The 9899-nt window shown below is 45.5% G+C and overlaps 1 protein-coding gene across 1 annotated transcript in view; it reads left to right on the plus strand.

The window, feature by feature from the left end:
• The window catches only part of camk2b2 (calcium/calmodulin-dependent protein kinase (CaM kinase) II beta 2), a gene marked incomplete at its 5' end in the record, with an annotated part of 29879 nt that extends 20688 nt beyond the window's left edge, over window positions 1-9191 (plus strand). Inside the window, 7 exons of the mRNA XM_080477089.1 lie at window positions 3206-3277; window positions 5117-5161; window positions 6020-6068; window positions 7158-7233; window positions 8148-8242; window positions 8327-8563; window positions 9162-9191. Of these exons, the coding sequence (XP_080333215.1) occupies window positions 3206-3277; window positions 5117-5161; window positions 6020-6068; window positions 7158-7233; window positions 8148-8242; window positions 8327-8562 (573 nt within the window). The 3' untranslated portion in view covers window position 8563; window positions 9162-9191. The remainder of the gene's footprint in view (window positions 1-3205; window positions 3278-5116; window positions 5162-6019; window positions 6069-7157; window positions 7234-8147; window positions 8243-8326; window positions 8564-9161) is intronic.
• Between the last annotated feature and the right edge of the window lie 708 nt (window positions 9192-9899).

Genomic DNA, 9899 nt, shown 5'->3' on the forward strand with positions numbered 1-9899 from the left:
TTTACTTGATTTTGGTTGATATAACTTTTGTTTTACATTTCTTACTTTGCATTTCTCAGCATATTTGCTTTTATGTATTTTGATCTCTTGTTTTTCCTTCACGTTGTTTTTTTCAATCATATTTTTACACGTTTTATGCCGTTGTTTTTGTTTGGTATTTATTGACATATTCCATATATTTGAGACCACATGTGACCCCACACACACAAAGAACGATATGTCATGGCATTAAAGAGTACATGGACATTCTCGTGGACAGACGACCAAGTTGCTGTTGATCATCTACTGAGCATGTGCAGAACAACTGTTTACTACGGTCGTGTTGCGCAAGAGCAGTAGCAGCGTTTCAGAAAAGTAACATTTTCCCGTTTCCATGGAGACGGAGTCGGAACATTTCTGAAAAGGCTTTGACTTCATATGACTGATGTAACTTCCGCTAACATCCAGATTATGGAGCATCTTCCTCCTCTAACATCCAGATTATAGAGCATCTTCCGCCACTAACGTCCAGATTATAGAGCATCTTCCTCCTCTAACATCCAGATTATAGAGCATCTTCCCCCTCTAACGTCCAGATTATAGAGCATCTTCCCCACCAACGTCCAGATTATAGAGCATCTTTCACCTCTAACATCCAGATTATAGAGCATCTTCCTCCTCTAACATGCAGATTATGGAGCATCTTCCTCCGCTAACATCCAGATTATAGAGCATCTTCCGCCACTAACGTCAAGATTATAGAGCATCTTCCTCCTCTAACATCCAGATTATAGAGCATCTTCCTCCTCTAACGTCCAGATTATAGAGCATCTTCCCCCACTAACGTCCAGATCATAGAGCATCTTCCTCCTCTAACGTCCAGATTATAGAGCATCTTCCTCCTCCACCAACGTCCAGATTATAGAGCATCTTCCTCCTCTAACATGCCGATTATGGAGCATCTTCCTCCTCTAACATCCAGATTATGGAGCATCTTCCTCCTCTAGCATCCAGATTATGACTCATCCTCTCTGACTCTCTTTAGTTTCCCTCTCTGAGGGTTAGATTATGGTAAAAACATGAGAGCTGCAGTAAAGGACAGTGTGACAGTCGGGGGTTTTAGTGTTGAACTGTGAAACGGCTCTGGAGGGTTGGAGTGCAGTCATGTGACACGAAGGAGAGGCTGTGATTATGTAATGATAGATTAATCATCGGCTGGAAAATAATCTGAGATTAGCATCAGGCCAGATAAGGAGAGGGGAGGAGGAGGAGGAGGAGGAGGAGGAGGAGGAGGAGGAGGAAGAGGAAGAAGAGCAAGAAGAGGATCCCTTAAAAATACTTTAGCTTGTCTGCTTTTAGAATAGATTTTTGTTTTGTCAGATTAAATTTTTCTGCACTCTAAATATCACACTGCGTGCTCGGGATTGTGACACAAATATAATTCCATATCCTGGGACTTAGAAAACACAACTTTTTGAAAATGCTGCTCCTACTCATGTGCACTATGTCCGTAGTATCTAGTTGTTCTGCACATGCTCAGTCGCTCGACAATAAGAACAATGTTTCCTCCAGAGTCTCGTGACTCCACATACTCCTGCTACTTGATACTTTTATTTTGACAGTCACCGTGATAACTATTGAACTTGTTCGTCTGTCCAATAGAATGTCCGTGTTCTCCCGTCGTTAATATTTATAACTTATTGTTCTTTGTATGTGTGGTTTCATTACAAGAAGAGACAACAGCACCCACTAGTGGCCCTACTCGAAAACGACAGTTTTCAGCGTCGCCGTTTGAACGGACGCCGTTTTCAAAACTTTGCATTGCAAATGCAAAACTTTTCCCAAACGAAAACTTTCTTGTTCTCCCCGTCTTCTCGTATGTTTTTGTTTTTCTCGGTGAGTTCTTCTACGTTTTTGTGTATTTTTTGTAGCAGAGTTACAGCGCCGCCTACAGGCCCGCCATATGCACTACATCGTTTCGATCTGTGTTCGTGGACACGTCGCTGTGCCAGAGTGACGTCCATGTTTCCTGTTTGCTGTCGGTTCTTTTTCTGGTGGTTTAGGTTTTTTTTGTGTGTGTGTGTATTTTTAGCCTCTCAGTGCTGGATTTCCTACTGCTTTAATTTTTTTCCTGACTTAGAGGTGGGATGCATTAACGGAGCCTAATGGTGGGAAATGGAAGGTTGTTTTCTTTACGTCTGACAGATGTCGCAGAGGCGCACAGATGTTACTCCTGCCGTCTGCAGAGGAGATTGAGAACGACTGTCCACTGCTCGTATGAACATTTTAATGTGATGAAAAAACAAGCACAGGAAGTGAGGAAAACATTCGTTCGCTGGATTATTTCTTTGTTGTAACAACGGTGAGCGACAATAAATGTAAAACTGTAGGAAAGGCTGTTGAGGTCATTTTTACATGTGTAAGAAACATGCGTTCATGGGATTACAAGCACAGGAAGATGCTCTATAATCTGGATATTAGAAGGAGGGGGTGCTCTATAATCTGGATGTTAGTGAGGGCGATGCTCTATAATCTGGATATTATTGAGAGGAAGATGCTCTATAATATGGATGTTAGAGGAAGATGCTCTATAATCTGGATGCTCGTGGAAGATTTTCTATAATCTGGATGTTAGTGGAGGACGATGCTCTATAATCTGGATATTAGGAGGAGGAGGATGCTCTATAATCTGGATGTTAGTTGAGGGCGATGCTCTATAATCTGGATGTTAATGAGAGGAAGATGCTCTATAATCTGGATGTTAGAGGGAGATGCTCTATAATCTGGATGCTCGTGGAAGATTTTCTATAATCTGGATGTTAGTGGAGGAAGATGCTCTATAATCTGGATGTTTGCTCTTCTTAAAGAAACAGATTAATTAATGACAACAAAACATCTGAATGAAACCACCAACATGATCAATCACAGCTAAATGCTAATGGATGAAATCTATGTGATGAAGTTTCTAACTAGATTTAATCTGATTGGTCACAACAAGGAGACGGTTTAAGACGGTGTAACCTGCTGTTATTTTATCACCGTGTGGGTTTGATTTCCCCACAGCGTCCACCCGCCGGGCAGGCCCCAGCTGCAGACTGAATACTAACTAAGACCTCCTCTATACGTGTGTGTGTGTGTGTGTGTGTGTGTGTGTGTGTGTGTGTGTGTGTGTGTGTGTGTGTGTGTGTGTGTGTGTGTGTGTGTGCGTGTTTTTCTTTCTGCACAGCCGCAGACAAACAGCAGCAGAAACAGCAGTACAGTCACCAGCCCCAAAGGCCACGTGGGGTCAGCTGCACTGGTACGCAGCTCCGAGTCCCCCGCACACACACACACACACACACACACACACACACACACACACACACACACACACACACACACACACACACACACACACACACACACACACACACACACACACACACACACACACACGATTAGTTTCCTGCTGATATAAAATGCTGTTCTAATTTGTATTTGCATATTTGCAAGTAGTGGAGGAAAGTGGAAAAATACTGAAAAACTGTTATTGTCTTCACTGTGTTCAATAGATCTATGAAATGTTGATATAAAACGTGTGGTTGTGTGACTCTCAAAAATATTATACAAAAGAAACTATGAAATTGGTAATGATATTGGTTTTTATTTTAGTATAACTCTTAACAGCAGATAACATTAGCGTTAGCTGGTGGCGACATGTTCGTCGTTATCTGTTTGCTACACATTTAGCATTAGCTGGTGGCTACATGTATAGTTTTAGCTGGTGGTGACATGTTCAGCATTAGCTGGTGGCTACATGTTTAGTTTTAGCTGGTGGCTACATGTTCAGCATTAGCTGGTGGCTACATGTTTAGTTTTAGCTGGTGACTTCATGTTCAGCATTAGCTGGTGGCTACATGTTCAGCATTAGCTGGTGGCTACATGTTTAGTTTTAGCTGGTGGCTACATGTTCAGCATTAGCTGGTGGCTACATGTTTAGTTTTAGCTGGTGGCTACATGTTCAGCATTAGCTGGTGGCTACATGTTTAGTTTTAGCTGGTGGCTACATGTTCAGCATTAGCTGGTGGCTACATGTTTAGTTTTAGCTGGTGGCTACATGTTCCGCATTAGCTGGTGGCTACATGTTTAGTTTTAGCTGGTGGCTACACGTTTAGTTTTAGGTGGTGGCTACATGTTTAGTTTTAGCTGTTGGCTACATGTTCAACATTAGCTGGTGGCTACATGTTTAGTTTTAGCTGGTGGCTACACGTTTAGTTTTAGGTGGTGGCTACATGTTTAGTTTTAGCTGGTGGCTACATGTTCAGCATTAGCTGGTGGCTACATGTTTAGTTTTAGCTGTTGGCTACATGTTCAACATTAGCTGGTGGCTACATGTTTAGTTTTAGCTGGTGGCTACACGTTTAGTTTTAGGTGGTGGCTACATGTTTAGTTTTAGCTGGTGGCTACATGTTCAACATTAGCTGGTGGCTACATGTTCAGCATTAGCTGGTGGCTACATGTTTAGTTGTAGCTGGTGGCTACATGTTCAGCATTAGCTGGTGGCTACATGTTTAGTTTTAGCTGGTGGCTACATGTTCAGCATTAGCTGGTGGCTACATGTTTAGTTTTAGCTGGTGGCTACATGTTTAGGGTTAGCTGGTGGCTATAGTATATTAAGCGTTAGCTGGTTGCTACATTTAGAATTGAACTGGTGGTCTTGTAAATGCTTTGTTCATATTTTACACACAGACATACTCTACTCCAGTTTTTATCAACTCTATAAACGTTAATGTGTTTCACCCTCACATCCGACGCAACACAGAAAATAATCCCTCATGAAGTCGGCAAATAAAAATCATTAGGGGCCGACTGAAGAAACTCCTCTCACCACTTTAACAGCGAAAGCCTGAGCTGACTTACACGTTTATTTAAACATGAAAAACACAAAAGTTTATTGACATAGTCGACCACATTGTAACTTTATATAAAACCCCGGTGGCGTTAAAGTGGCGTCGTCTATCGTTTACCATAAACAACTTCTAGTCTTTAGTCTTCGACTTCTTGCTGATCATCCCGATCTCTCATTGAAAACATCCTACATTCATCTGTCCCTCCACTTTCTCTCCTTTCTCTCTCTCTCTCTGCATTCTCCCTCCAGGAGCCTCAGACTACTGTAATCCATAATCCAGTAGATGGGATCAAGGTATACCTCTCCACCCCCCCACCCCCACCCCACCACCCCCCCATCGCTTCATTTCTTGTCCTTATCTTCCCTGTCCATCACCCTCGTCTCCGCCCCCGAGGTTTCCGTTTTACTGTGATTGTCTGTGCATGAGAGGACGCCAGGCGTCCGATGAGGTGTTTCTGTTGTGTTGCGACGCCCCCCTGTGGTGGGATGAGTGGAGCTCGGCGGACTCGGGTTCGAGCCCGCGACCAGGACCGCTAGCGGACTGTGTCTGATATTTGTGGAGTCGTAGCGGGGGCTGCGATCACGTTGCCGTAAACAAACCAATAGTAATGCAGTATGACATGACGTAGCTATCCGCGCGACACTGGAATGCTAACGTATGCTGCGGATATGCTGCTGGGTGATGCGTTCAGGTGCATCAGGTAACTCCACCCTTTCTTTTTTTTTTTTATTTGGTGGGTGCGACTGATAATAAATTACAATAATATATCATCAGTCCATACGACTATCGGGCACTCTCCATTTTGTTCATGTTTATGGCGTGATAGTCTCTACGCACATGTATGTGTGGTTTCATTACATAAACAAGCAACAGCGCCCTCCTGTGGCCCGGCATGCTAACTACATCGTCAGTGTTTCCGCTGCTGCAGTGGAAACGCAACCTGTGTCTTTTACAGTCCAGGTGTTGTGACGTGAAACGTTGTCGTGTAAACGGGTGTGCTGTGGTGTGTGTTCGGTGCCACACACACACACACACACACACACACACACACACACACACACACACGCAGGTGTTGTTGTGTTTTGCATGCGACTGTGCATACGTGTGTGTCTGCGTACGTGCGTGTCTGACTGAAGTGTGTGTTTCTGCAGGAGTCGTCTGACAGCAGCAACACCACCATCGAGGATGAAGACGTGAAAGGTGAGACGGCGGCGAGTACTCCTCCACATACTGCAATATTAATACTCCGTTACAGTTCCTACAGAAGGTACTTGGAAACCTCACGTGTAACTGTTAGACACGTTTTCATGTGAAAATGGAAAACTTTCGTAGCGTTTGTCCGTTTACACAACGGCGCTCGGAGCCACTGAAAACTGAGTTTTTGCAAACATCTCCCGAGGTGAAACTTTTTGAAAATGCCCTGTCTCCGTGGAAACGGGGTAAAATGCAACTTTTCAGAAACAAAAAGCATCTTGTACCGCGTAAACTCCTGTTGCAGTGTCGCTGAAAACCCATTGCGTTTTTAGACTTAGAAGTTGTGTTGCAGTTTTAATGTGCAGGTTTTGTTTTACAATTAAAATTCTATTAACGATAAATGCAAAAAATAAACACACAAAACGAAAAAGAATTACAATAAACAATACTAATTAAAAAATATAATAAGAATAAGAATAAATAAATAAAAAAGGGCTCGTGCTCATGAGATCGGTCAACAAATTTGTATCATAACGTATAAATTATATTAAAGTAGAAACTGTGTGATTAAGAGGAAGAGGCAGTTTATTAACCAATAAATAAATAAACAAATCAAGAGATTTTAAATATTTGATCAGTGTTCATAAAAGTGATTTTATGTTTGTATTACTGAAGAAACTTTTGGAATAAAGTTTTGGGGAAAGAGAGAGAGAGAGAGAGAGAGAGAGAGAGAGAGAGAGAGCTAAACCTTCATCTGTGTGTGTGTGTGTGGGGGGGGGGGGCAGTGGGAGGGAAAGGACAAACTAAATCTCATGTGAAGGGCTCGGACGAGAATAACGTGATGAGCTCAAGCAGCAGCTTCGCATGAGAGATGAAGGATGGATGGAGGCGGAGCAGCAAGTGGGGGGGGCAGCGGCCTCATTCTGTGGGGGGGTGTGGGGCAGATTTCAGGGGCTGATCGGGCTCGACATGAGTAACAAGCTTGTAGGTGAGTGTGTGTGTGTGTGTGTGTGTGTGTGTGTGTGTGTGTGTGTGTGTGTGTGTGTGTGTGTGGTGGGAGCGTCCGGCCTCACGTTGAGCGTTTCTCTTCTGCAGCTCGCAAGCAGGAGATCATCAAGATCACGGAGCAGCTCATCGAAGCCGTCAACAACGGAGACTTCGAGGCGTACGCGTGAGGAACAAACCACTTGTTTTCTGTTTGCATTCAATGTGATGCAGGCGACAGTTTGCTGCATGAGAGGATTAAAGAGTAATTATAGCCGTTGTTTCAGTTGATTAATGTAGGCGTGGGGAGGGGGGGGGGGGGGGTCTGGTGGTGGTGGGGGGGGGTATGTAGGTGGTCCTCAGTAATGGGAACCCAACAGATTGGAACGTTATGCAAGATAAAAATAAACACAAACACATGGCGGGGCAACAGTTCGACAGATCGGAGCAGTGGAGCACAAACTCTTAGAGGCCTTTCAGAGGGGAGAGTCCGGGACTCGGTTCACTTGGGAGGGGGCGGAGCCGAGAATCGGTTCAGGTGTGGCGTTCACATTCACTGTAGGGATCAAAGCAGCTGGAAAACGTCACGCAGTTACACCAGCTGCTGGTTAGGGGGCGCTGTCGCCCCAAACAAACACTGACCAGAGAGGAAGTAAAGAAGACCTAGCAGAGATCGCTCGTTAGCTCCGCGTGGTCACGTCGGATTTTCTCCGACGGCCACGCCGAAGAAATCAACACCTTCCTCGTATTTTTAAAGGCGTCATCAGCCGGAAATCCCATGTTTCCTGGTTAAGACGTGTATATTGGTGTTGGACCTCAGTGTGAGTTTGAAGGTGGCTGAATCCAGAATCGCCCACAAGGGGGCGCACCACCATAACAGGAGATTCTGATTGTGTCTCCTGTGTTGTCCTCGCCACAGGAGACTAATATCATAAACTCACCTCTGATCAATTTAGCCGCTTGACTTTTGAGGGGGCGGGGCATGTGTCAATGTGATTGGGTGTAAATTGAAGACGAGTTTGTTGTGTTGTGTGATTCACAACGCCGTTCAAATATAATAATAACAACAACAACAATAATAATAATAATGATGACTTGCAGGAAGATCTGCGACCCCGGTCTGACCTCGTTTGAACCCGAGGGGCTCGGCAACCTGGTGGAAGGGATGGACTTCCACAGATTTTACTTTGACAACCGTAAGACCGCCCCCTTGTTGTTGTTACTGTACAACCAGATTATATATTCACACACCATGATAACTGGTCCGCACCCTCCGTCAGTCCTCGCCAAGAACAGCAAACCCATCCACACCACCATCCTCAACCCCCACGTGCACATGATCGGGGACGAGGCCGCCTGCATCGCCTACATCCGCCTCACGCAGTTCGTGGACGGGCAGGGCCGCCCCCGCTCCAGCCAATCGGAGGAGACCCGGGTGTGGCACCGCCGGGACAGCCGCTGGCAGAACGTCCACTTCCACTGCTCGGGAGCGGCGGCCGCCCCGCTGCAGGCCTGAGGTACGACACAGACCCGTCTGTCGGGGCTCCGGTACCCACATAAACTCAGGTTTTATTGACATTTATACAATTATTATCACGTCCCAACGTTTTTGACACTTAAATTCCAAATGTGCTCATTAAAATGTGGTACAGGTTGTCTGAGTTCTAATGAAATATTTGGGTTGTTGAATTTGGTAGGATTACAATACGGTTTAGAATAGACTGTTACACGGAAGAGTACTCTAGAATATTATAGAGCAAAGGACAATAAAGGATACTTGTATAGAGTGGAATAGAATAGAATGCTATCAAGTAAAATATCTCAATGTTTTAGAGCAGAGGAGAATAGAGTAAAACGTTACGAGAGCAGAATATAATAGAAGGACAAAGGAATATATTAGAATCTTTTTACAGCTGAAAGTAATAGAATATGATGCGACAGGGGGGGGATAGAATACAATGAAATAGAATGGAATGCTAAAGAGCAAAGTGGAAATGACCGGAACGTTGTAAAGCAGAATGGGAAGAAATAGAACTTGATGAGGTAGAATTGAATGTTTTGTTGGAACAGAAGGACTTTTTAATTGTTGGTTTGCCTCCATCATTCGATCTGTAGGAGCCTGGGAAAGGAGGAGTGGATGTGCTGAGAGAGAGGAGTGGGTGGAGGGGGGGGGGGGGCAGCTGAAGCCCCCCCATTACCCTCGCTCTCCTCAGGCAGTAACTCCGACACTCCTACCGCCATGACAGAGCGCCACAGCACCGTTCCTGGATTTGCTCCCAGTTGGAGACTCTGTTAAAAGCCCCGCGTGGACTACCCCCCCCCCCCCCCCCTTCTCCCCCCCTTCTCCCCCACCCCCACCCCACCTGAACCACCCCGTCCTTCCATGTGATGTCATTATCCCAGCTGCAGTCCGTGGTCGAGCTCCTTCAGCTGTACAGTAAATCTACTCGTTGTGTTCGTCCTCCCTTGTTTTTTCTATGACAAGCATGAATCAACCCCTCTACCCCCCCCCACCCCTCCACCCCCCCCCCCCCCCCCCCCACCCCTCCACCCCCTCCCACCCCCCCACCCCCGACAAACCCCCACCCGTCTGGAACCTTTTACTCTGCACGACTGAAACTCTGCCTGATGAAAACTACCAACCAACCAACCAACAAACTATCCAACCATCCTCTGGAACCTGTGTCGACCCTCTGTATGTCCTTTGAACCCTCTGTGGACCTTCTGGACCCTCTCTGCAGCTCCCATAGACCCTCTGGACATTCTTTGGACCGCCTTGACTCTATCTGGTTTCCCCGCAGTCCCTCTGGACCCTCTCTGGACCCCCTGTAGACGCTCTGGACCCTCTCTGGA

This window comes from Lipophrys pholis (assembly GCF_963383615.2).
Source record: "Lipophrys pholis genome assembly, chromosome: 12".
Taxonomy (NCBI): domain Eukaryota; kingdom Metazoa; phylum Chordata; class Actinopteri; order Blenniiformes; family Blenniidae; genus Lipophrys; species Lipophrys pholis.